The sequence below is a fragment of the Symphodus melops genome (genome assembly GCF_947650265.1).
Source record: "Symphodus melops genome assembly, chromosome: 5".
Lineage (NCBI taxonomy): Eukaryota > Metazoa > Chordata > Actinopteri > Labriformes > Labridae > Symphodus > Symphodus melops.
The window spans coordinates 29011194-29038306 of record NC_136695.1 but is presented as its reverse complement, the minus strand read 5'-3'; the positions used below and the strand labels follow the sequence as shown (position 1 = coordinate 29038306).

Here is a 27113-nt window from a genome sequence, read left to right as displayed (position 1 = left end):
TGCAAAAAGACAGGAAGAAGAAAGATGGAACATGCAGGTATGAAAACGCCGTTAAAGCTGCAAAGTGAAACAAAGAGAGAGAGAGAGGACACATGGGGCGAGATAACGCTCAGGACTCTTCAAACTTCTCCAGCGTGACGGCGTGTCTGCGAGGTGGAGGTACAGGTCGGCACGGAGGAGATAGTTGATCCATTTAAAGGCCGAGCTCGCTCCGATGAACACTCCATTAATCCCTGAATAAAAATCAATCCGTTTTCAGATTGTGGTTATTGAAAAAAAAAACAAAAAAAAAAACCAGCGTCTGAACCAGGGAAGGCACTTAGTGTGAGAGGGGAGGCTCGTGCACGTTTGTGTCTGTTTATTGATGTGTGTGTTGTGTTTGTGTGTGTCTGGAGGGGGGGGGGGGATGCCCTTGTGCAAGGTGCCCTCAAGGTGAGCAGCCCAACTTGTCAGATCAAGAGAACAACGTATTTAGAGGTAAACACAGGAGTGCATTAGCCCAGAGGGGGCGCCGCCGCCGCCGCGCACGACGCACGGATCAAAACGTTCATTCACGGGGATTATTCTGTGCGTGTGTGTGTGTGTGTGTGTTGTTGTTGGGGGTGGGTGTGGCTGTGTGTAGAGGGTGGGGAGGGAGGCTGAGGGGGGGGGGATAAAAAAAAAAAAAAAAAAAAACTCCTGACCTTTCGAGAGCTGTTAAATCGTCCCGCTGGTGACGCCAGGAGACAAGCCCCTCAGGTGGAAGGGAATGGCTGCGGAGTGAATTATTTAGAACGGGACTGAGGTTTTTGCAGCAGGAGGGGCGGGGAGGGGGGGGGGGGGGCGGAGGGGAGGGGGTCCAAGCGTGGGTGGAGTGGCTGATGCTCCATGACATGCTCCATGAAGCTTTTGTTTGGAGAGTCGGCGTCCACCTCTTCCCGACATCCCTCCTTTAACTTTCAGCTGATTGTCACCGTCTCTCTTTTGATTCCTTTTTGGGGTTTTTTTACACCCCCCCCCCCCGCTCATCCTCACGTGTCAGAGTGCAACCACCGACCAAGACGGCGACGAGGAGCCAGGTTCTTATTGACACGCAGACACAGAGTTGGGTCGGTTAGTAGATTCATTCTTACATCTGTCACTCTGCGTTTCGCTCCCGTGTATGTTCGGAGTTTCGGCTGTATATAAAGATGGCAGCTTCTCTTCTACCTGTGCTGACATGTTAAAAAATACTAAAATCCCTGCAGTTCCCTGAGTGTCCACTAGAGGCTCGCTGCAAAAAGTCTTTTTTTTTTCCTTTTTTTTAACGCTTCAATATTTGTATTAAATCTTTGAAACATGCCATTCAACATACAATCTCTGTCTTATTTTCACTTTTGACTGAACAAACAGAAAGAAGGAAAGAAACATCAGAAAACAAAAATAAAAATAAACAGACAAAAAAAAAACTACAACAATGTGCAAATTAAAAAAATATTAAATTTACAAACTGAGAACTTTATTCAATGCTTCTGCAATTTCTCATTTTTGAATATTTTATTGTGTCAGGTTTGGATTGAAGATCGTGATCAGTGGGAGGAGCTTCCTGCTCTTCAAAACGATGCGGACGTGACATTAAGTGATCGTAAATCTCTGAGAGAGTCAGGTCTGAGGACTCTTGGGTATACTAAATGTTTGCAGCCCCGGGCAACAAGGAATCCCTGTCACCATGGTGACGCCGTCCATCACGGGTGTCAGGGAGAGCCGGGGCGAGCTGGTCGCACTAACATGAGAAGTCAGAATGAGGCGGCGAGGGGGCGGTTTAAAGCTCTGTGTCAGGAGGTCAACCTGCCGAGCACGTACACACACTCGACCACGCCGACCCTGGAGAAAGCACCGCACTCACAGCCCCGACAACCAGATCGGGTCAGACGCACGTCTGTCACCATGGTGACAGCTGGACGGCACAGCTCGTCAGCAACAACAACACCTCAGGACAGAGGCGGCGTTACCTGCGACGCTCCTTCAGGAAACGGCTCAGATGAACGTGACAGCGGCGGTGACAGCGAGCTAACTCTCTCTCTCTCTCTCTCTCTCTCTCTCTCTCACGCACCGAGCGACTAAAAATGGGTCTTAGTTTCAATTAGAGTCTGCGAGCTCCCAGCAGAGAGGCAGCAGCTTCTTAATTTGTGGAAGGGACGAGTCGACGAGCAGGCCTGGGAAGCAGATGGGCCCTGCGTGACTCTGGGCTTCCAGCAGGGGCAAAATCAATGCTCATAACTGCAAAACAAGAAGAAATGAATAATTATATTATCACAAGATTGCTCCGCATTGCCGGTGCAATCTAATTAATAGCTGTTGTGTTTGCAGCCTGTTGTTCCTTTTTCTCCTCTCTTGTGTAACTGGGACTGTTGAATGTTTAGAAGAAGCAAAGTATGAAATAAGGAAGATAACATCATGCTTCCGTTCCTCTCCTCTCGTGGCGTGGAGAGTGTCTTGGTTTCGAGACACGCTTCCCACACACAGAAGGAACGTGACTCGCAGTGGCGTTAACGGCGTGCTGCTGTGTGTTTCAGATCTGTCCGACCAGCTGCTGGAGGTGGTGGGTCTGGAGGGAGCGATGGAGATGGGTCAGATCTACACCGGGCTGAAGAGCGCCGGGAGACGTCTGGCTCAGTGCTCCTCTGTGACCATCAGGTCGGACTTTTTAATCCACCTCAGCTCCCCCTTTGTTTTACTCATTCAAAACGATGAATCCCAATAAATTCTGCAGCTTCATTGTCTTGATCACTTGACGTGTCGAAGTCTTTAAAGGTTTCCAATCCTGTCAATCAAAACATCAAGTTATCATGCACAACGTTTGAACGCAAAAATGTTTGTTTTTGTCTCCTGCAGAACCAGTAAGTCTCTCCCGATGCAGATCGATGGTGAACCCTGGATGCAGACTCCCTGCACTGTAAGTCTTTTAAAACAGACACAATCAGAAAAAAAAAACTGGTTCAGATAGAAGTGACCTAAACTCTTTGATTCAGTGAATATCTATTTCTCCTGCAGTTGTTTGTGTTGTTTTGATCCTCACACACACTCGCTCTCCGTCGAGTGTTTTGCCCTCTGTCCATGACGTTCATTTCTCAAAATGAAGCTCCTCACTTTGCGTTGATTACGGCTGTGTTTAGCTTTAATTACAACACAGATGAAGTGCTGCTAAGATTTACATATGGATCGCTCAAGACACACAAACAAAAAGCTGAAGAAAAAAAAGAAGAAAAAAAAAGGAGCATGACCGAATCGAGTATCCTGCAAGTGCTCTTGTGTCTGCTGGCTCGACTCCACTGAGCGGAGTGAGGAGGAGATATTCAAACTGTCCGTCGGAGCTGAATTTAAAAATCACACGACCTGCTAAATGATGATACATAAACATGTTGGGATGTTAACCCACTAAATATTAACAAAAGATATGCAAATGAATCTCCGTTCCTCTGCATGCATAACATATTAAACACCATCAAACCATTTGCATTTTAAAGCATCGTTCACGTGTCGCTTTGATAACGAGGTCTGAATAAACCGCTGCAAACTGAAGTTTTACACTTTTGTTTTTATGTCCTAATTATGATTTCAATGTTCTTTGTTAAATAAAGAGTCGAGTCGATGGATAACTTTATAATCACGTTGTCATTTTTCAAAGCCATCATGTTCTGTAACCGAGAATGCTGCTTCTCTAATCATCACAGAGAGCTGGCTCCGCCCCCTCCTCTCACACAGGTCACCATGTGGTGGACACTGTAGCTTCAGTGTTTAGCCAGCTCTGCATGTGGTGGACACTGTAGCTTCAGTGATTAGCCAGCTCTGCCTGTGGTGGACACTGTAGCTTCAGTGTTTAGCCAGCTCTGCATGTGGTGGACACTGTAGCTTCAGTGTTTAGCCAGCTCTGCATGTGGTGGACACTGTAGCTTCAGTGTTTAGCCAGCTCTGCATGGGTCTGTAAAGCTTTCTGCGTTCTAACCTCTCTCCATGTTTCATCTCCAACATTGATCCTAGTTTGAGCAGCTTTCTGCTGCTGGAGCTTATTAGAAACATGCAGAGGCTTTTTAGCTCGGGTACAATCACTTCTATCTGAAGCAGTTCCACTGCCCGCTTCCATCGCTGCAACACCTGTTCACCTGATAACTGCTCTCATATCTGGCAAACCCAGGGGCGTCCAAAACGGCCTTCAAAGCCCCGCCTACCTTCTCTGGTCCAATCAGATCCAGAGCATTCAGGAGCAGAATCTAAAGTTAGAAGGAGGACATACTGGCTGCTGCATTGTTGTCAGAGAAGCTTCAACACAGCAGGTTTCCTTCATGATCACACAGGAAGAGAGCAGCTCTCTGATTGGCTGACTGATCACACAGGAAGAGAGCGTCATCAGCTCACTCTGTAGATATCTTACGTAATGCTCCCTTAAAGTTGCATCTTTAAAACGGAGCTTTACGTCTCCTTCCGAGGATTGTCAAGCATTCCCTCACATCTTCAAACTAAAAGGTCGTCGTGATGTCGGCGTGAATCAGAAACATACGGATCAATCAGGTGTACCGATCGCAGAAAGCCTTCTGAAGCGGCTCATTGTTGCAGAGTCGGCGTGCACGTGGTCCCCTCTTAATGCATCCGGCAGCATCTCCTCTCATGTGCTCCTATGACAACCCGTGATGGTTGATATTTGCTGCTGTATGTAACCATTCGTTATAGTCCCGGTGCAACAAGAACCCATATGGACCCAGGACCCGTTTGGGTCTTGAAGGTTGTTTATTTTCCTTTTAGACAGGGCATGGAGCAGGGACCGGTAACGGCCCTACTCCGGGAAACACGGGAGATCTAAGGTGGCTTTATGCGTGTGCATTTGGATCTCCCTCCACACTTTGCAACCGCGTCGCTCTATTTAACTGTCGTGTGATCAAACAGCCGTGTAAATCCTCCCTCTTTGATTCTCTTCTCGCCCCCAGATTGAGATCGTCCACAAGAACCAGGCGCCCATGCTGATGGGCCCGCCACAGGGCCGGAGCTGCTTCTCCTCCATCGTGAGACGAACACGCGCCGAGAGCAAGGACTGAGACCTTTTCAGAGTCCGCTCTGTTCAAACACCACTGGGCCGGTTTGTGAAAGGAGGGGGGGGGGGGGGGGAAGGGAGGGGAGGGGGGGGGAAGGGAGGGGAGGGGGGGGGTCTTTGATGCTGGTTCGGTAGCTCCGCGTACAGTAGTATCGCCTGCAGCAAAGAGACGTCACAGAAGGAGGCCTCAATTGATCCAGACTGAGGTGTGTCGTGGAGTCCAGCTCCAAAAATACAGAAGCTATTTCGGGGGTCCGGTTTTATTAAAGTCTGTTTTTCTTTCTGCTGTTGTGATCGGTGCCATGTGGATGAAAAACCCCACAGAAGAATGTGTTCTGTGAAAACATGTATTTATTTATTTATTTATTCAGATTTTGCTGCTATTGATGTTTTTTAACAGTTTTTTTTTTTTTTTTTTTGCATTTGCATACCCCTGATGCATGATGGATGCTGAGCGAGGACGCTGCTGTTGAAGCTGACATATCTGGATTTATTTATTTGTCGCAGGTGATCTTTTCTGAAGCGTTTTTGGAAAAAGAAGTTTTCTTTTCCCGCTCGACTCGGCTTCACGTCTTTCACGACGGTTCCTGCGAGTCATCCTGTGATGTCATGTTTTGATCTGATGTGCCGCCGCTCCGTCAGTGAAAACGATTAGGAGCGATTATTGATCCTCGTAGTAGAAGAAAAAAAAATAAAATAAATGCATGACACTCTGTTTGACGTCGCACGAGAGATTTTTTCCGGACAGTTTTTACCAGTTGTGTGCACACTTTGTGCTGCATGAGTGACCGCGATCTGTTTTGACACTTGTGGAAATTGATCACTTTTTTTTTTTCTATTTTTTTTTTTTTTCATCTAAATCTGGAGTGCTGCTCGGTTTCACCATATCACACTTTATTGAGGAGACGGCTGCATTTTGATTGGATCCTGCGTGTATTTAAAGGTACTCAGGTACTTTTTAGAGTTTAGAAAAAATGAAAAAGCAAAAAAAAAAAAAAAAAAAAAGCGCCGTGTCGGTTCCTGTACAGTTGGATATTCACAAGAAGCAGTTTGACCTCCTGCTGTCATTGATTTGTCTTTTGTGGAGTGTTTACAGTCGGCTGCACAAACCAGCGTACATTAAACAATTAAAGCCTAAATACAAAATGACTATTGGCATATTGCACAAGCTTGATTTAAGGAATCAATACTGAAAATCAATTGCATCCCATAATTACTTCTGAGGCATTTCACGTCTGCACACGGCTCCGTATGATATTTATAGATTCACTTTAAACCGCCTCCTGCATACGAGGGTCTGCTGATACAGATAAATAATATTCATATTTATATAAAGAAAATATTTATATAGCCTGATAACAGCTTCACAAAGTGATCTAGTGTTCAGTTTCACCTGCACACGCCTGACACACGCGTGTGGTTTTGATCAGAAGTGTACCCGTGCTCGTTTAAGGGGGGGGGCTTGACTGTTTTTTCCAGTCCTTTAAAAAGTGCCACACCCCCCGTGCGAGACTGTGGGGTCAAACGAGTCTCCGTGTCTTTGCTTCGTGGCGTCGCGGCGTTCGTAGTGAGCTCGTGTTTTTTTTGTACACAGTCTCGTTTGTTTTTCATGCTTATTGCTCGACACTACGCCTGCAGATGTGGACTGAGAAAAGTGGAAAAATAAAAATAAAAAGCTGTTGTTGTTGTTCGACGTTGTGTTGTCTGGTGTTCTTTGGACTCGCTGCAGCTTGAAGACTCGCGTTACCGTGACAACCTGCACAGGTGCTGCTCGTCAACAGGTAAGAGAGGACGAATATGTGCCCAGTGTTGCAGAGACTGTAGGAAACCTCGCTGAGGGTTTCCCATCTGGACCGGACTCGCTCTCCCCAACAGACTTGAATCACCGCCGACGCAGTGACACCAGACGTGCAAAGAACCGCAGAGTCCTGAGAGGCCACTCGAGGCCCCGGACGAGGTCCTGGAGCCTAGAGAAGTCTGGGCCACTCGAGGCCCCGGACGAGGTCCTGGGGCCTAGAGAAGTCTAGGGCACTCGAGGCCCCAGACGTCCTACTGACAGCCGTGTTAAAAAGAGCATTTACAGAGCGGATATGAACACGCTTACAGAACGTTGGTTTAGCTCTTCACTCCAACAAACACTTCACACTGAGTTAGTTTTATTAGCAGATATTTGTTGGTTTTTTTCTGTGATCACAGTTTTGACCGAATGACTTAAAATTTAAACATCATCTTTGAGGTTTGACTTTAAGGGTTAGGGTCCTGCTGCAGGACTTCCTGTCTCAGAACCAGAACTGTGTGCAGAAACTTTCCAGGAGCGAAAAAAAAAAAAAAAAAACTGTCTTTGCTTCGGTCTCTGGATTGGCACTTTGTTTGTTAGCGTGTGTTTCTGTGTCAGATGGGTGCACACCTGCACTTGAACTGTGTTTCTTGGTCCTCGGCTGTGTGTGTGTGTGTGTGTGTGTGTGTGTGTGTGTGTGTGTGGAGTGACACCCTGCTTCACTTCTCATCCACGTCACCTGCCTGGTAATGGAACCCGGCCTGGATCCAAGATGGCACCGGCGTGCGTCTCAGTCAGGTGTTTGATGATGATGGTGAGCTTCCCGTTCAGGAGGTCGTTCGCCATGTGACCTGCAGCGCCGCCAGGAAATCTGAACTGATCGTTGCACTGAAACAGAAACATGCCCACAGTCAGAACGTCTCTCTTCTCCTTCACTCCTTTGAGCTGCTCCTCCTGAAAGTTTGACAAACACACAAACAACCAGAGATACTGATCCGCTGCTGACTCGGATCATAATCAGGCTTTATAGTCAAGATATATAAAAATATTCGTTTTTACAAACTAATGATTTTAGAGGTTTTAAATGGTTAAAAAGAAATGTTTTTTTTTTTTGTTTTTTTGCAAATGGCTGCTCTGAGTTTTTTTTATTGTTTTCCTATTTTACATCTAAACAGATGTAAAATAAATAAAACAGGTGCAAAGGAAAGTAATACATGCGATATGGACTAACCATTTATCTCAACCAAAACCTACAACTGTGTATTTTTGTACATAAGACACTCGGCACACATTTCTTAAATACTTTCATTTGTGGATTTGTCTTAATGAATGAAGCCACGTTTCCATTATCTTTGTGTGTGTGTGTGTGTGTGTGTGTGTGTGTGTGAAAACAAAGTGTGTACTGGGGAGCACCAGTTGGACCACCCCAGTAAAAAAATAAAAATGAAAAAAGAAGTCTGGACTCTCCCCTGGCTGCACACCTGATCCTTCATCAAATCAAAACACACAAGTTATAAAAACATGGCTTTTGTGTGACCAGTGTTTCTGCTCACTGGCTTTATTGAATGTGTGTGTGTGTGTGTGTGTGTGTGTGTGTGTGTGTGTGTGTGTACAACAGCTGCTGACCAGATTAATCCTGCAATTAAAGAACTGCAAAAAATGCTGATATGCTAAAGGCTAGTTAGCTTGTAACTTAAATTAGTATCTTTAATTCTTTAAATGTAAATCCTGTTAGCTTACGTGTTACAGCTTCAGGTAAGGGGGGGGTGTGTTGGGGGGGGGGGGGTGTTGGGGGGGGGGGGGGTGACCCTTGTTTCTCTTCCAGGTCAGCGGCTCCTCGGCACTCCCAACAATGTCTCCCTTACAGGAGCGAGAAGAGCTGGCTCTTCATCGGCTCTCTCTGGAGGCTCCAAAAACACAGTTACCATGGACACACACTTGACCGGTAGTGTGTGTGTGTGTGTGTGTGCACAGTGTGTGTGTGTGTGTGTGTGTGTGTGTGAGAGAGAGAGAGTGAGAGAGAGAGAGAGAGAGGAAGAAGAAGACTAGGCAGGGGAGGGGAGGGGTGCAGGTGCAGTCTGCGCGCGCGCGCCTGTGTGTGTGTGTATTTAAACTTTTAAAGCATGGTAAAATAACTCTTAAGTTTGGCACAAAGTTTTAAAAGAAGGCTGCATTAAAGCTCCTCCGTCCTGTTGACGTCCGCGGTGTTTGTCCGCCTGCAGCCTGCAGCCTGATTGACTGCCAGCAATCTGATCCAGTGAAAGACATTGACAACCAATAGGAAGCGGAGTGCGGCTCGTTTCCATGGGAGGCCCCGGGAGGCGATGCCAAAGCCGCTCCAAAGCAACACAGTGAGCGGGGAGAAGCGCAGGCAGCAGCCGGGACCGTGGAGACCCTGCAGCCGACTCTGTGCCACTCTACACGCGGCTGACAACCAGACACGCTCGGTAACAGCTTTTTTTCCTCCCATACTTCCTCTGCATTATAACTTTATTCTGTGGTGTTAAAAACAAAACAAAAAAACCCAACACGTCGCTGGGCTCCGCTCGACGCGTCGCGCGTTTACGCACGAAAATTTGCAGATTGTCAACTTAAGTTTGCAGCATCGCCGGAGGTGTTGTCGGTAATTTCGGTCTCATAAGAGTCGCACGCGGCTCTTAAAGTGTGTGTGAATGAAAGTGCTCTGATTCATGCTGTGTTGTTTGAATGCTCGCTCTGTCAGAAGGCTGACCGGACACACACACAGGAGACTCCGGGGACTTTGCGGAGAGCGGAGCAGGATGGATGGATTTCACGACCAGAGAGTGCCTTACTGTAACTCCAAAGTGAGTCATTCCAGACTAGAACAACGTGCAGGATGATCAGACATCACAAGCACATCTTTCACATCTTCTTTTCTTGTTATAAATATCAGCTCTTTCTCTGTAACACTTTCTGATCTCGTCTCTCTCTCTCCCTCCCTGCTGGCTGCCAAGACTCATTCCTCCTCAGGGACCGTTTAAGTTTCATTTAATCATCAAAGATAAACAAGCCAAACAAGGTGCCTACTGCTATACTCAGTGATATTACTTATGCACCATGTTACAGCTTGTTAATTATATCTGAAGCGCAGGGCTCCTCTGCTCTTAGAAGAGTGTGAGGCATCAATGAGTGGCTCATTCAGACTCTTTCAGTTGCACTTGAGCTGCAGCCAACAACAGAATCACCGCTCCAGCGAGGGGGGGAAAAAATTGATTTGTGTGTCTCTCTCTTCCTTTTTTCTTTTTTTTTCAGAAGCTGCAAGAAAAGACAACGATCTGCCAAAGGCAAGCACATGACAGAAAGAGAAGATTCATTAAGTCGGACCTGGCTCTGGACACTGAAGGTAGGCCGAGGGCAGACGGAGAAGTTAATTTCACGGCTCCTAAACATTTAGCAAAATTCAATTGGTTTGCGACCACCTGCGCTCGCTAACTAGAGAATCTCAATTACGACACAGCGGCCTGTGATGATTCTCACGAGCGTCCGTCAGCGGTCAGACGCACAGATTGACTCCTTATTAGCTGCTCGGAGCTCCAGCGGCTCTGACGGGAAAATCAGCCCGCTGTAATGAACTCAGCTGTTCCTGATTCTCCTCCTGGGCTTTGACTCTTGTTTTTTAACTGCCTTGTTTCTCTGCTTTGTACCCCCCCCCTTCCTCCTCCTCCTCCTCCCCCAACCTTTTCAGAACTCTTCCAGGACCTCAGTCAGCTGCAGGAGACTTGGCTCGCAGAGGGTGAGTGTTTTAAATCTTGAGCAAAAGAGAAAAAAAGAAGGAGGAGAGATGGGGTAAAAAATGGTTGCGAGGGGGGGGGGAGAAAAGAAGCAGCCTGGAGTTACTTGCCTCGCGTCGCAGTCCAATTAAAAGCCTGTGTGGAAGAGGCACCTTGTGTGTCATGCATACATTAGAGACTGTGAGCGAGGGGTCTTGAGGGAGACCGAGGAGGCTCTACCCAGAGAGTGTCATCACAAATTACCAGGAGAAGGCTCTCCGACGCTCACTGTCTCTTCTGCTTTTGGCAGGAGCTAACACGCCGCACGCCAGCCGCCACCTCCACCTCCACCAGCTCTCTCTCTCTCTCTCTCTCTCTCGCTCAGCCTTTGCTTCCTCTCAGCACACCTCTCTATCTTCTCCAGCTGTACCATCACCTTGTCGTCTTCAATTTCATATCTCGGCGGCCTCCCCCCCATCTCCCCAAAAAAAAAAGAATGGATCTATAATTTTTTTTTTTTTTAAATCGCAGAACTTCCAAAACAGCTGAACTTTCTTTTTTCTTCTCATAGTCAGCCATTGAGGTTTTTTTTTTATTTTTTTTTTTTCCTCTGATGGAAAGACTTGCTCGCTGTGGTCTAACTGAGACGTGATGCTTCAGGATTTAAGCGCCAGTGTCCTCTTTCCAGCGTGTCTGCAGCACCGAAGTTTTGGTTAGTGCTGAACGTCGTTTCCTCCTCGCTTTGACTCTGACATGTTTTCATCTGCATGCTGCATGTTGTTCCTCCTCAGCTTGTCTGACTAAGAATAGAAACCAGCTCTGACTCGTGCATGTAGCCTGAAAAAGTTTACATCCAACCAGAGAGATCAGGAGGGAGAAGTGGAATATTTTGGAAGAAGTTTTGGATTTGCTCTGTTGTTTAAAAATTCAGTAAAGTAAAACAGTGAGAGCTGCAAAGTCTTCGATAATATCTCTTATATTTATATTTATATGTGTTTGTTTGAACACATCCAGTGTCTTGTCTGCAAATGGAGCAAAGTGCTCATGTAGAGATGTATTTTCTGAGCGACAGTAAGCGTCGACCTGCTGCCCCGGGCTGCGATGCATTCAGAGCAACAGGAAGAAGAAAAAAAATTATTTGGTGGTTAAACTTGCCGTGACTTTAATTACAATTATTTTAAAGTCTTTTTGAAAAATTGTAATGCTTTAGCAAAATCTCTCCGAGGTGGAAAAAAAAAAAACGGGCGGCTGGGTTTATTTTTAGAGCTTTAATGAAAGAATGGAGAAGAGGAGGACTCGCCGCTTCAACTCTTAAAAACGCAGGAATATCAACGATGACAAACGGGTTTTAATTGCGGTGAATAATTGCGAGGAGGTTTTTTGTGTTTTTTGCCAGCAGAGAGGATCGGCGAGCGCTCTGCTCGTGAAGCCATAATTCTTCGTGTGAAACGAGACGTCTCAAGTGCGTACTTTAATATTTGGGATTGAGTCGTAAAACATCACCTGCAAAAGTGTCTGCAGACCTTTTATTTTTTTTTTGGCTCACACAGGTGAATCCTCAATCATTCATGGGCTCCATTTGTTCTTGAACACATTTGAAAATTCTCTCCGTGTGAATCCAAAGCTTTTTTTAAAGAATGAAGCTCAGAAACAGACACACACACACGGGGAGGTTAGATTATGAGGCGGCGCGGCGTGCACCGCAGGGCGTGTAAAAAGAATAAGACACCATTTAAATATTTCAGTATCCAAAGTGAGAGAAGAAGAAGAAGACGGCGGCTGATGAGAAGTGTTACTGTTAAAGATTACAGGGATCAGCGCCATGATGGACGCTTCAGGATTGTAGATTTAATGAATGACTTCCTGTCCATTAAGAGCAAAAGGAATACCTCCACCGTCTCGGAGATTTATTAGCTCAGGTAATTGGAACGAGAGGACGAATTATGAGACGCAGGCTGAATTTCCGTCTGGGAGAGCGAGAAGTTAAAGGGGGGGAGGGGGAGGGGTGGGGGGGTCGTCTGCAAACGGACAAATTGTGACACCCAGAAACTCTCCGCTCTGCTCTCCATCTTCTCCCACAATGCATTTCTGCTCTTATTTTAACTCCTGAAAAGTTAGATTTCACTATCTGCTTTTATTTGTTCTAAAAGTCTTTTATTTTGAAAAAAAAAGAAAAGAAAAGTGACATGCAGACGGTGAAATTAGTTTTTTTTTGTTTTTTTAAAGCGTCCCAGTGTTGATCCTCCTCCTCAGGCCTCGTGTTACAAACTTCTCCCTTTCCATCCTCACTCCTCCCTTCCCGTCCCGTCTCCCTCTTTTTTTATTTTTTTTATTTATTTGTTTGTTTGTTTTGTGAATGGCGGCACGTTTCCAGCTCTGCCGTTGTCCGCGGGAGTTTGCAGCAGGGATCAGCCGGCTCGCTCACAGACGGAGGGCCGGTGACTCATCCATCCTGTTCGCACACTGCAGCCTCTCTTTGTTTTCTGAAGTTTGAATGCCACATATTTTGTGGCGGGGGAAGAAAATCTGATTCTTTAAGCTTATATATGATTTTAATTTTCACATTTACGCTTCTTAAGAAAGCATGAAAAATATCAAGTAAAACAGGAAGTTCTTCCTCCTCTGTGCTGCCGGCATCGATGGCGTGTCGATGGCTTTAACTCGGGCGTAATCTGGTGAGAATTAATTTCCATCCCTTTGTTTGCTGCTCTCTTCACCTGCTTGACATTGTTTGAAAATACGCAGCCATTCCTCGTCTTCTTGTGCTGATTGTTTACTCGCCTCAATTCACACCTCCTGCAAGACAAAAAAAAAACCCAAGCAGCCAACCTCCCTCGTCTTCTCCAGAGCGAGAAAAGAGGAGAAACGGTTGATTTCTGTGAAGATGCGCGGCGTGTCGGGACATGTTCCTGAGTCTGTGATAATGAGGATCCACCTCATCGGGCGTATAAATAGACGTGCTAATGACACATTTAAATCTTTTGCCAGAGAGTCAAACTAGAGGGACGTGGCGGGCCGCCGCCGACAGTAAATATGTGTGATATTAATATGTACATGCCTAATTGGAGTCGGAGTCGGGCTTCATTATTGAAGCATTAAGCTGAGTGCAGGGGCGTCGGAGGCGCAGGTGAGGGCGAGGGAAGCTTTGGAACAGACCCGGCTCGGTGGGTACAGGTGGATTCAGCGGTAGGGAAGGAGCCAATTAGATGCAGGTAACAATGGGTGTTTGGCTGCTGGCACAGAGAGCGAGCGAGCGAGAGAGAGAGAGAGAGAGGGAGAGTCAATGGACGGGGGCGACCTCAGGAAGTGGAGTGAGGAGGAAGGCCGACACCTGCGGTGAAATCCTGCGTCCCTCTCGAGGAGCCGGAAAACACGGCGCGGCGGCGTGCGAATTCGACAGTAAATCATCGAAGAGGTGTTTGCTGAAGGTTTTAGGGTCATTTAGTTACATTCTGTGGACGCTCACAGGATTTATTTTAAAAATATCAAGTCATAGACGAGAGATTTCAAGGAGAAAAAAAAGGATCAAATTTGAAACAGCTGATTTTATTTATTTTTTTGCTTATTTTTAGAATGATTTTTAAAAAGCAGAGTCTGAATTTCATGTTTTAGCTCGACGTTTGAAGATGTAAAAAGAAAAAAAAGGAATTTAATGTGTAAATTATTGGCGAGCGTGAAAACGTCCTGCGAGGTTTGAAAAGTGACATTTCAACAAAAATGTTTTCATCTCCTGCAGCTGCAATAAAACGCCTCATGCTGCGCTTTGAGTGCCAACAAACAGATTTCATATAGATATTTTCATATATTTTTTTATTTTTATTTTTTTTAATAAATGGGGTTCAGTTAAAAAAAATTTCACGAGTTGCAACATTTGACAAGAGAGGAGAATATTTAGTGAAAACAACATAAATGCACATTTAAAAACAGCATCAGAAGTCTTTTTCACCCTGGGTTTTTTTTCTTTCTTGTGGAACAGATTTTTTTATTTATTTTTTTCACCGCCGTGTTCTTTAACAGACAGCACAGGCAAACAATGGCGGGATAGGCCGGGATGAGCTCCCCGGAGACAGTTTGCCAGAGGAGTGTGTGGGACTGCTGGGAGCGCTGATCAATGCTGCGTGTCCATCAACATCACAAACAATCATTCCCTTTCTTCTTCTTCTGTTTGTGTCTGCAGCTCAAGTTCCCGACAATGACGAGCAGTTCGTTCCAGACTTCCAGACTGAAAACTGTGAGTACGAGAGCACGCCGCTCTTTGACTCTCTGTGTGTGTGTGTGTGTGTGTGTGTGTGTGTGTGTGTGTGTGTGTGTGTGTTTTCATGCTGTTTGGGTCTATGTAAACATCTGTGGTTTGTGTGTGTGTTTTTCTCACTCCTCTCCTCTGGTGTGTTTGAGCTCAGGGAGCGTGCACCAGGCGGTGTGTGTGTGTGTGTGTGTGTGTGTGTGTGTGTGTGTGTATTTAAGTAGCCTCACCTTTGCTCGGCCTGCTGCTCTCTGGAGAGCTGCGGCGGTCTTGCAGGTCTGCAGACAGGTGCACGGGTCGGGGGGTCTCTCTCTCTCTCTTTCTCTCTCTCTCTCTCTCGCTCGTCCCTCTGTTCCCCCTGCTCCTCTCACCACCTCGCAGATATTATTGCGCTCTGATCTATTTGCATAAACATCAAAATATTGTGGTCGTCTTTTTTTTCCCGGGTGTTAAAGTGATATTTTTACATCCCGCGAGGCCAAACTGCTCAAACGAGGGTTTGTGTTCATTCGTTTTTTTTTTTTAAAGAAAATCTTTTAAAAAATGCTTCCAGACGACCTCACCTCCAGGCTTTTTTCGTGATTAACCACCCATTGTGGTTCGACTTTCTAAATCGGGCAGGGTAATAGTGGTAAACAGCAGATTTATCTCTTCTCAGCTGAAGGCTCGTCGGCCTTCTGCTTCACCGCCCAGATCGTCAGTCGGGGATTTGAGCCGCACAAAAGAAGCACGATCTTTTTTTTTTGTTACTGCGAGAGAACACAACTTCTAAGAACACCTTTTTAAGAGTTTGATAAGCGAGCAGCTTCTCCTCTCTCTCTCTCTCTCTCCGCTATTAAAGGGACGAGCGAGCACGTCGTATTTCACCTGGTTTGTGCACGCCGCTTGCACACGGTGACTGGTGACTTGGCACGCTCCGCTTCTGGAGGAAGTAGTGCCAAGGTGGGGACAGAAATGGAGTGAGTGGAGCTCAGTGGGAACCTGAGCGAGCACATGTCTTTCAGAGGAGCCAAAACGCCCATGAAACCGAGTCTTCCCTTCGTCCTCTAACGCCCTTTAGCCCGCCGGAGACGTCGGACAAAACGCTCAAAGTTAGAAGAAAAAGGTCCAAACGACATCGACGGCCGCTTTCTGATTGGTTGATTTTTTTCCAGTGTGAAAGATTTCAGCTGTTACAGAAAAATATCTGGTTCATATTTTAGAAAAAAAAAATTGATCTGAGGTCGAGCTGCATGTTCGACATATTAACCCCGTGTGAGCCAAATCCCAGGCTGTGGCGCTGGAGCGTGCTCCCGTTGTTCTCCTCTGTCTTTACTCTTTTTTAAAAACACCTTAAAAAGGTGAAGCTGAGGACGTCAGACTGACAACAACACTGTTTTATATCTTACAAACTACATGTGGGGTTTTTTAAAGGAGGAGGCGTATTCTTGTAAAATGTGTTTTTTTTTTTTTTCGAGCCACATTTTGCAGCTCTCTCTCCACCATCTTTGAGGATGCAGGAACAATTTTTCCTGTCGGTTTATTTATTTCCTCTCTTCTCTAAAACGATCCCTCGGTGTGAATTAGTTTCCCCTAAATTCCAAGATGGAGGCGCGTTGTGTGCAGCAGAGAACCAGAGGTCACAGAGACTGTCCCGTTGTCCTTCAGAGGTAGCCGGGGTGGGTGGCCGCGGTGGCAGGAGACTGCTGACCATCTGAATTGTCCTGTTGGCAAACCTGCAGCAGACTGGAGAGGCGCTGACAGATGGCGGGAGGGTGAGGGCACCGTGGTTGGGCGCTCGAGCAGGCATCCCAGCCGGCAGCTCTCCCATATGGGTTTCACCGAGCCGAGAGGTGGAGGGGGGGGGGGGTGAAGGGTGGAGAGATGGAAGTCGTATCGAAGGTGTAAAGAACGTCGGAGAGGAAGTTCAAATGTTAAAAGCAGTTTTATCTTCAGGGACGAGCCTGGCAGAGAACGACACTCGCCTCGCTAACAGGAAGTCTAAAGAGATCAACCGTCAACAATCAGAGCGCCATCAGGGTTCAGGTCCATTTCAAATCCACGGCTCAGAATAATATCCACTAAACTTTCTTTTTAAGCTGTTTCAGGATTTTGAAAATGAAAGCTAAATATCTTTGAGATGTTTTAGATTTGTAGACGCTCAGCACGTCGTCTCCTTTGTCTGATCTCACCGGGAGATGAAGGCAGTGTTCAGTAACTGCTGTTTTTTTATATTTGTCTTTGGACTAGGGGAGAAAAAATAATCTAAAAAAATAAAATAAAAAAAAGTTTTATTGATAACGCACCTTTACAAAGTGATGGACGGAGCGAGTTGCTGAAAACCGAAAGATCGAAGAGAATAAATTCAAAAGGAGGATTAATGTAGGAACAGAAAGGTGTGAAAACGGACGTTATGATAAGATAAGTTGACTTGTGCTCATTGGTGTAAATTTGGTTTTTAGAAGAGCTCAAAAAAAGAGAAAGTGAAAGTTAAAAACACATTTATTACATGTAATAAGGCTGGTCTGCTGCAGTCGTCTCCTTTCTCAGTGTCGTGTGTGTTATTTCCTGAAAGCCTCACTGGGAACAAAGAGCCGCGGCGAGAAGTCTCTGACAAATAAACTGACACATGAAAAAAGATGAAAGATTTAAAAAGCAGTAAAAATGACCATAGAAGAAGAAAAAAACATCAAATAACAGCAGCAGCGTAATTCAATAAGACGTGTGAGTGTTAATCTGAAAAGTAAACGCCGTCTACAATGAGGTGCAACCCGTCTTATGAAACACGTGCAAACGTTTTTTTTCTCTAGTTTGAATCTTAACTTGGTGACAATAAAAATCCGACGCACTGATTCGACCTGCATTACATTTACATTTTTACACAATCAAAAACTGCCGAGTTAGCAAACGGACATTAGCCTTATTGTTGCTAGCTGGTCGCTACGTGGCTGTAAAAAAAAAAAAAATGTCTGAAATGAGTCTGAAAAACAAAACAAAAAATTCTAATTATTTGGGAAACTTTGTCTGATAGATATGAGTTAAAAAAAAAAAAAAAAGTGCTAATTTAACCCAGAATCTGTCTGTTTATCCGCCATGTTTAAGTCGATGCTTTTCTTGAGTTGATTCTTGCAGCAGCAGATTTAAACCTGCTTGACTAAAATTAAGAGAGAAGCATCAATGACGTTTTTAAAAGCTCACAAATGTGGTTCAGTTGATCGTTAGCGCGAGACGTAGAGGTGGAAAGAAAATGAGAACTGTTTTTTTTTTTTTTTTCCAATCGTCACGCCCTCAGATTTATCACCTCTCGCGAAGCTGTGACAGTTTCCCTCAATGTCGACTTCGCACTCTCCATCCATGCAGCACAGAAGCAGCATGTGAGCGGCCTCGGAGCGAAAGTGTCCTCGGGCTGAAGGAAGGAGAAGGAGAATTTCTCTTTGTCTCAAACTCCGCCACAGATGCTTACCATTAGCATAACTTAGCGGGGAAGAAGAGGAGTAGAGGAGGTGTAAAATGAGGCCACACGTTACCGGCAGATCGCAGCCTCCATCATTTAACAGCGAAGGCGAGCACCTACAGTAGGTGAAAATGGAATGGAAAGGTTTTACGCCGCTGCCAAAAGACCTGTATTTTTTTATGAATGGACCGGAGAAATATCTGCCAAACGTCGGCTCTCGGTTCTGCCAAAACACACGATTTGTACCTGAGAAAACACGACGCTCGGGGCCAAGAGGTCTGTGAGGATGTACCTGAAGAAACATGACTGTAAAATAAATAATAATAATTAGAGTAGTGAAGTGAATCTTTGCTTTCATGCAGAAACAAAGAAAACGATGTCGCACTCACGACACCTGAGAAAATACTTTCTTTGATGATTTCACTCAAGGATGGCAGGAAATCAGCGAGGAAACGTTTAATGCATTTTATTGGATGGGACAGTGAAGAGAGACAGGAAGTGTTGGAGGAGAGAGAGAGAGAGCGAGGGACGTGACGAATACTGCAGCCTGCGTACACGGGGCCTGCCATGTAACCGCTGGGCCATCCAGGGCGCCCCCAGAGTTTTTTTTTTTTCCACAGAAACTGTGGTTCAGTAAATCTTCCCCTTCATGCACGACTCTCTGAAAACAGGAGCCAGAAGTTCTCAGTGCTGAAAGGAAAACAAACGTCGAGAAATTAGACCGAATGTTTGTCAATAATTTAAAACATAATTACTCTAGTTTTCCTTTGTGCACATGACTTATTTAAATCAAACAAATATTATGATTTTTTTTTCACATTATTTTACCTGACAAAACACAAACTAGTAGGAGGTGAGCTCGCTGCAAAAACAAAATATCTAAAATAAATCAAATTTTTCTGCAAAATGTAAAATTATTAATTAATTATTTCCTCGTTTTCATGACTCACCTGAAACAAAGAAAGAATAACGTTTGTGAAAACAGAAAGTTAGTGTTTAACAGTTGTTGGATAACGTTACCAAAAATTGCAAAATAATTAAAATACTTTGAGGCCGTTTTCTTGTTAAAACGTAAAAAAAAAAAAAAGACTGTTAAAATATAAAAACATAAATGATGTTGCTGAAACAAACAGCAAAACAAAAAGCAGAATATTCGATGTATTTAACACAAGAAGAAGAAAACATTTGCATTCAAAATAGGGGCAGTAATTGTTCTAAGTGCCTCTTCCTTTAACCCCCCCCCGCCCCCCCCCCATCTCGGTTAATCAATACGTAGATAATGAGAGCAATCAAGCGGTGATGGGCATGACATTCTGGACTAAAAAGGAAGTCTCTGTTTTAGTCAGAGGCAATGCCCTCACTATTGATTTGTGTTCCTCGGCACCCCGCCGACCGAATCCATTGTGACATTTCCATTTCTAATTCTGCTGCTGCACACGTGAGGCCTCGTCGCTGGTCGCTGATGTGGCGCGTGGCGCAGCCGTGACTCCTGCGTACGTGTTGCATGGAAGCGTAAAAACCCAGACTGAAGAGAGGAAGCTGCCGACCGGCTCTCTTCGTCTTTGTCGGAGTAAAACAAACTAAAGGATTGTTTTGACTCCGTGAGCCCTTAACGAGTCTCCGCCATGCCGCCGTCGTCAAAGGTCTCCCCTCAGGAAGTGTCTCTTTGACCTCCGATCGATGACCCGGAAAGGTCGGGCCCCCAGCGAGGGCTGCGAACAACCCCGGAGCTTTGTCACGCCGGGCCCGTGTGGCCCGTCCCCCCCGGGGGCGCCGCTGTGCGTCAGATGGGGTGTTGGCAGCTCGACCCCCGCTCGTACGGCAGCTGTCAGTCAGCTGTGAGAAACATCGTCCTCTCTCTGCACACGGAAAAACTTCAGACTCCTCGGCTCACTTCAGGCTCATCATTCTCCTCTTTTTAATCTCAATCTGAAACATTTTAGTTGATCTTATTTTATTTTTTTAAATCTGTTTAAAGCAGCCATATTTCTCTGCTGTGTCGGAGGAGAGAGAACAGGCTGATTTTCGGGGGGGCGGGGCTTATAAATGATGGAATCAGAAGGTTCTTTAACTGGCGGATTTGATGATTTCTGAAGCATTTCTAAAATTTGTCATCAGTAACATAAATTTCTGTTTCTAAACCAGTCGAAGTCGAACATCTTTCAGACATCATCTCTGCTTTGCATTACTGGCCTCTCTCTCTCTCTCTCTCTCTCTCCCTCGTATAAAAAGAGGGATGTGGGACGGCCTCGCCGCCGCTCCGCGTGCCGTCCTCGGCTGCAACTCGAGCCTGACTTCATTCTGACTGACTTTCGTCTCCATCAGAGGAGCGGCCAATTGGATTAGCGTTGATCATGACTGGAGATGATGGGATGTTAATCAGGACTGATCAGGCACTTAACAGCCTCTCAGATGCACCGGGCTCGCCGTGGGGCCGTAGGTAGAGAGCGCCATAACCGCCCGCTCGCCCCTTCAGATCAATGAGCCCTTGTTGTTGTCGTCTGGATGTATTGACAGACAGCTGAGAGCAGACTGAGGCTTTATGACGACTCACAGAGTCTCAACGAGACGTGTGTGGACGTCACGTCGGCCAGCGAAGGGTTCGAGAGCGACCTGAAAGAAGGTGCAGGTCGAGACGTGTCGGTAGATTTGAAATGTTCAGAGATTTCCTGTGATTTTCAGACCTTTTCCAAACATTTATAATAAAGTTTACACCGTCAGTCGAGAACCACGAGCGAAACCACGAGCGCTCCTTTTTTCTCGTCCACTGAGTCATAGAATAAAACACGCTGGACCTGGTTTTCTTTTTTTGTTCACGTGTTAATGAACAATGACATCAAGTCAAAAAAAAATGTTTGTGAAGACGTATAAGGAGAGAGAGTTTTTAATAGTGGAAGAATCTAATGGATGATTTATGACACAGATGCTGACGGACTAAAACATCCTGAATCTGTAGACTCCTGCTTTATTCTATTATTGTTTGGTTTTCTTTACCCACTCGTATATTCACATAAAGATCCCTCTCTGACTGTTTGGACGTAGAATCACTTCTTTAAACCTCTCTGTGTGTCTCTCTGTCGTTCTGCATGTAGTGGCTTTCCACGGACTGCAGCTGAAGATCAAGCGGGAGCTGCACAGTCCGTGTTCAGAGCTGAGCTCCAACTGCAGTCAGGAGCGTCCCTTCAAGCTCCAGTATGGAGAGAAGTGTCCGTACAACGTCAGGTAGGACACACACACACACACGACTTACAAACAAACAGGACGAGCGCTTCAACTGTGAGGTTGTAAAAAAATTCACCTGGATACCCGTTTCGTTGCCATGGCAACACTGAAAAGAAACAACACTTTATTTAGGAAACAATCACAACGTCTTTTTTTTCAAAGTGACACTTTTAGGTCCGACGCACCTCCTTCAAAACATTGTTTCCATGGCAACAGCAGCAGCAGTCCTGTAGTTGGTACCGAAATATTGGGTCATTGTTGCATAAATATTACAGCAACTTTTTTTTTTTTTTTTTGGATTTGTTCAGTTCAGACAGAGCGCAGGAGTCGGATGGATTCATGTTTTTTGTTTCGGCACTTTTCAACACGATCGGCCGGTTCGTGTCCTCGCTGGATGTTCAGCAGCTGACCTCGCCTGAGAGGTCGTGACTCGGCCTGAACGTCACCGCCGTCTGGCCCAGTCTGTGCAGCACCTCGGTGTGTTTGCACATTAAAAACATGTTCGGTTTCTGAGGAGAGGATGATCAGATAATGAAGAGACTAATTATAGGAACAGGTTTTTAACATGTTGGAGTTAATAAAAGAAATACTTATTTTATTTAATACTTACACATTAATAATTTAATTTAATTTTGAAGAAACACGTTTTAAATCTGACTCTTTTTTTTTTTTGAAATTTTAATCCACTTTTCTCCATCATAGAGTTCTCTGGTTAAATATGTAAAGTGTTATCAAGTTAAAAAAGAAAAAAACAACAGGACTACAGACTGTATTTGTTTTTTTGGTTGCCATGGATACACATTGACCTAAATGTTATTAACATAACCTGATGCAAAACACATAAAACATGAATCTTAATCCCAACCTCCGGGGTTTACAAACGAAGCCGATGCGGAAGTGTGAAATCCTGCAGTTCCTCGAGTGTCCACTAGAGGCTGGCTGCAGTAGTGTGACGGTTTAAAACCCGCCTCAGCTCCAGCTCTCAGCCTGTCGTTAGCTTGACTCAAAGTTAGGTTGAGACAGCATTTACAGCATGGCGGCCGCCGCTGATGAGCCTCCAGCGCCCCCTGCAGGACATGACGTCACTCAGGCTGTTAATATTTACAGTCTATGTTCCCAACACACAAAGTATGTTGTGTATTCTGGAGGTTTCAAATGCTACAGTCTTGTCTGTCTCTCTTCTGACTTCCACAGTGCCTATGAGCAGAAGCAGCCTGCAGCAATGAAGCCCTCCAGCCCAGTGACGCCCCCCTGTAGCACCCCCGTGTCCCCGCTGCACCATGCCTCGCCCACGGCGGCCCCGACTCCCAAGCCTGACAGGACCTACGCACACATACCGCCCTCGCAGCCGCTCCCTGACAACACCTACACCTTGGACCACAGGTAGCTTTTCACATTTACATCACGTTTACATGTCGGGAGACGATCAGAATCAGAAGAGTCCGAGAAGGAGCCGACGCAGGCGCACTAAGTGAATCATGACTCGCCTCGCCTGAAAGTCGTTTCACCGTCTATAGTTGATTATTTCTGAGAGTTCAATCCTGACCGGTTTGATGTGTGCAGAATCTTCCGTGCATTAACAGCTTTCCAATTGAGCTAACTTGATAAAATAGAATATTTGAGAATCTTTAGTTTCAGCTTTTCTTTTTGTCTTATGTTGAAGCTGACGGGGTTTTTAGGGTTTTGAATATGAGAGCCTTCAATCTGTCTCAAATGAAATCCCGCATCGAAGGCGTAAATGATTTTGTTACTCAATTTAAGGAACGTGTGTCGATGTTGAATCGTGCAACTTCTCTCCTCCTGCTAACTGGTTCAGAGTGAACACACCTCCATCACTTTGTGACTCTCCGCCGTCGCCCCCCTCAGGTTCCGCCGTCAGCTCTCCGAGCCGTGCCACTCGTTCCCCTCCCCGCCGACGATGGCTCGGGACGGACGGCCCATCTATCACCGGCAGATGTCCGAGCCCAACATCCCCTTCCCTCCTCAAGGCTTCAAGCAGGAGTACCCGGACCCCCTTTTCGAGCACCCGGCCATGATGGGGACACCTCTACCCCACGCGTACCCCCCCACCATGATGATCAAACAGGAGCCGAGAGATTTCACCTACGACTCAGGTGAGCGAGGCGGTCGTGTGTCTTAAACATCTGTAAGAGGAGAGGAGAGCCCGGCAATCATTTCAGGAATGGGAGAAGACATGAGCGCAGGCGGGGAGGGGAGGGGGGGTAGTTTATTGAGTTTGCCCATTATTAGAGAAGGGGATCTGGTTTGACCGGGTGTCTGCGCCCGGTCGCCATTTCCTGTTGAGCTCTAATAGAAAAGAGTGGGTGGCAGGGGGGGGGGGGAGATGTGCCTGGTCACAATCCAAAAAATCCGCCCTCCCACGCCTGTCTGCTCCCTTTAGCTAAGAGAGCTAATCAGCAGCCCCGCGGCCTCAGCGGAGCCCGAGGCGACACCGCGACATGAATGAACATAGAGCGGACCGCCGGTTCATTGACGAGGCGGACCCAAAGAGAGTGTGTGTGAGCAGTCAGGGAGAAAACAAGTCTCCTCACAGCGCCACGACTTCCACAAACACAGATTTGATTTGTTGTTTTATACCAGGACGTCAATGAGGAGAGTTTGTTCCTTTCAGGGGGAAAAAAAAACAAGAATCTGTGATGTTTGGTGTTTATTGTCACTTTCCAGCCGCTGGATTGGTTGACAGTTTCAGGAACATGTGGTATCTGCAGTCTCTGTGATTAGGATGGGAAGCCTTTAAGAGCCTTTAAAGGAAGTCCAACTCTCCTGCCTTCTTTTGGACCTTCTTCTGGCGGACCTTTTACATCATGAGTGACGAACCTTTCGATTGGTCAGACATCCGGCTCCAGCCCTCTTTAGTTTGAGACCTGGAACGAGTTCTTCTTACTCAAGGACGATGTCACTGTCTCACTTTATGATGAAAAGTGTAGAACAGCTTCTCTGGACACGTGGGCGAGTTTGTGGAGAAAACCCTGAAACTGAGCCAGTGAAGTGGGGCGTGCACAGTCAAGTCTAGTCCAGTCTGCTGCAACCCAGTCTAGAACAGTCCAGTACCGTAAAGTCCAGTCCAGTCCAGTCCAGTACACCACAGGACAGTCCAGTCCAGTACACCACAGGACAGTCCAGTCCAGTCCAGTCCAGTACAACACAGGACAATCTAGTCCAGTACACCACAGGACAGTCCAGTCCAGTACACCACAGGACAGTCCAGTGCAGTTTATGGGGATGCAGCATCAGGGTGGATTTATAATCGGTGCAGCTTGTTGACTGGAGCAGGCCTGTTGGGAAGGATGGGAGGGGAGCTGGTAATTTCATTAGCAGCAATTTCCTCCACAAGGCCATTACTTTGATGAAGTTCAGAGAAATGTTTATGGGCCTCGATCAAGGGCTTCAGTCTGTTTATTGAACATTCACTTTGTAACCGTTTTTTTTTACGTCTGTGTTGTGGGCGGTTCTGACATGAGTCAATGTGACCTGCTGTAACGACAAGCTCACGTAATCAAGACGTGATTGAGCCTGTACTTCGACGTCTTAAATCTACAACAAATGTTTAAGGTGTCGATGTCTTTATTAAATAATACACACAGGGATCTTCTTTTACAAAAGAATCAATAAAAGAAAGGCATCCCCAATATTTTAAACATTTACATATCCTGAAGTGTAGCACGCTAATGCTTTCACAGAAATTGTTTGTAGAAAAAACTACTTACGACTAAATCAGCAAGGCGATCAGAGGTGGCGCTTTGGCCACAGGGGGCGCCAAATCAACACAAAGGAAAAAGTTCCTCATTGGAACTTTACGGGTTTTTTTCTCATTTTTTGTCATATTTACAGACGGAGGTATTTCCACATCGACATCACAACCGTCCTCATAATGTTGAGTAATACGTTGCTAAACTCTAAATTTGGCGTAATTGTGACATCACTAAACCCAGCAATCTGTCCATTATTTCCTGCATTTCCGGGGCCGGTGGCAGGAGTCTAAACAAGTTGCAGCAGACTTCTCCACAACAGTGTTTTCCACCCGAGGCGTTCCCAGTCTGGTTCGTGAGCTCTAAACCCCGCCCACTTGTGATTCCTCTGTTACACATTTAATGATCAGAATTTAGCTTCTTCATTTTCTGGGCCTTCAATTGAAAAAATGAGACCTGCTGTGAGCAAACATGCAAAGAAAGAAACCAACGCCTTCAGGTCCGTGTAGTTCTGGTTTGAACGAATCTTCGTATGGAGCTTCGCACCGTGAAAAACGTTACATCATACGAGCTTGTGTTTTCACACGAGCGTCCGTATTTTCGTAGTAAATGTTCCTCTGAGTGGAGACGCTCCGAGCGAGTGTTAGCAGCGTGTTGAGCCCGTCCTGAGGCTGGGAGGCATCACGAGGCCGACCCCGGAGGGCTTCTTCTTTAATCAGAGCCAGTGGTGCATTGACTGCTCTCAGATGACTCACATAGTGTTCTTCATGCTGCCTTCGGGCCCTTTAACACCCACTCTCCCGTTCTTGCCTGGCTTTCAGCAGAAGTGCCTAGCTGCCATTCTGTCTACTTACGGCAAGACGGCTATCTGGCTCACACCAACCGGACTGAAGGTACCGACGAGGATCCCAGTGAATGTTGTGATGACGCACGTTTGGGTTTCGTGAGGGATGGTCTTTCAAACGCTCCTCTTTGTTTTGCAGGTTGCATGTTTGACAAAGTGGTGAGGCATTTCTACGATGACACCTGCGTCGTGCCTGAGAAGGTTGAAGGTGAGTCCCTCCCGTCCGGCGACTTTTAGGATTCTGACGACTGCGCAGTAAACGGCTCCACGTGCCGTCGTGTTGAAGCTCGATGCGGTAACGCTGCTTATCCCGTAGGTGACATCAAGCAGGAGACGGGTCTGTACCGCGAGGGTCCGTCGTACCAGCGCAGAGGCTCGCTGCAGCTCTGGCAGTTCCTGGTGGCGCTGCTGGACGACCCGTCCAACTCGCACTTCATCGCCTGGACCGGCCGTGGCATGGAGTTCAAACTCATCGAGCCGGAGGAGGTGAGACTCGCACTGCAACACAACCTTCCACATGTTAGCATCGCAAGCATGGGAGGGGAAGAGTCAGAAATCAGAGAGAGAGGGTGGGACCGCTGCCTCTGCACATCGGGCGTGCCGACCAATCAGCCGGCCACATGAGTGTGCAAAATGATTTAATTCCTCCCAAGAACCTTCTTATGAAACAGATGCAGTTTTAACAACGTAGATTCGATAGTTTGGTGGATCAAAAAGAAACAAATTTTTAAATCAAATTAAATTTCTCAGCACGCTAGCAAAAGAGGAATAAACATCAAAGGATTCTTACAGTTTAAAAAGATTTGAGTTAAAGGTCATTTGAGGCGGTCTGAGTTTTGTTCTCTGTCCTTGAAGTAGCTCGATCAGGTCTATGATTTTTTAAAATATTCATCTTCTTCTAAACACACATCCATCCTGCTGACCCTTCAGGCCGGCCTCTGCTAAATATTCCACAGGATGTATTCCTGAAAATAAAAACAGCGTCGACGGTTGGCTCTTTTGAAATGGAAACAGAGACCGGGTCTGTGTGCTCGCACCATCACACACACCCACACCCACAGCGAGGCTCGGTCACTGTCGCTCTCTTTCGGGGGTGGGGCGGGGGGAGG

General features: G+C 46.2%; 2 protein-coding genes across 13 annotated transcripts in view; both read left to right on the top strand.

Moving 5' to 3' along the window:
* Nucleotides 1–5101, top strand: part of dgkb (diacylglycerol kinase, beta) — a 56861-nt gene extending 51760 nt beyond the window's left edge. For all 3 annotated transcript variants that reach the window (XM_079343610.1, XM_079343611.1, XM_079343612.1), the window contains 3 exons: nucleotides 2535–2655; nucleotides 2854–2914; nucleotides 4941–5101. In XM_079343610.1, the coding sequence (XP_079199736.1) occupies nucleotides 2535–2655; nucleotides 2854–2914; nucleotides 4941–5048 (290 nt within the window). In that variant the 3' untranslated portion in view covers nucleotides 5049–5101. The remainder of the gene's footprint in view (nucleotides 1–2534; nucleotides 2656–2853; nucleotides 2915–4940) is intronic.
* Nucleotides 5102–9596: 4495 nt separating this feature from the next.
* Nucleotides 9597–27113, top strand: part of etv1 (ETS variant transcription factor 1) — a 30410-nt gene continuing 12893 nt past the window's right edge. For 4 of the 10 annotated variants that reach the window (XR_013779053.1, XR_013779054.1, XM_079343618.1 and 1 more), the window contains exons 1-10: nucleotides 9597–9646; nucleotides 10095–10185; nucleotides 10528–10575; nucleotides 14730–14783; nucleotides 21321–21450; nucleotides 22645–22833; nucleotides 23317–23564; nucleotides 25982–26053; nucleotides 26144–26212; nucleotides 26321–26490. Coding sequence is in view for 8 of the 10 variants with exons in the window: in XM_079343618.1 (XP_079199744.1) it covers nucleotides 9602–9646; nucleotides 10095–10185; nucleotides 10528–10575; nucleotides 14730–14783; nucleotides 21321–21450; nucleotides 22645–22833; nucleotides 23317–23564; nucleotides 25982–26053; nucleotides 26144–26212; nucleotides 26321–26490 (1116 nt within the window). In the remaining 2 variants the exon portion in view is untranslated. Of the gene's footprint in view, nucleotides 9647–10094; nucleotides 10186–10527; nucleotides 10576–10676; nucleotides 11265–12209; nucleotides 12472–14729; nucleotides 14784–21320; nucleotides 21451–22644; nucleotides 22834–23316; nucleotides 23565–25981; nucleotides 26213–26320; nucleotides 26491–27113 lie in introns of those variants that run through there. The other 6 variants (XM_079343619.1, XM_079343621.1, XM_079343624.1 and 3 more) reach the window with 6 other exon arrangements.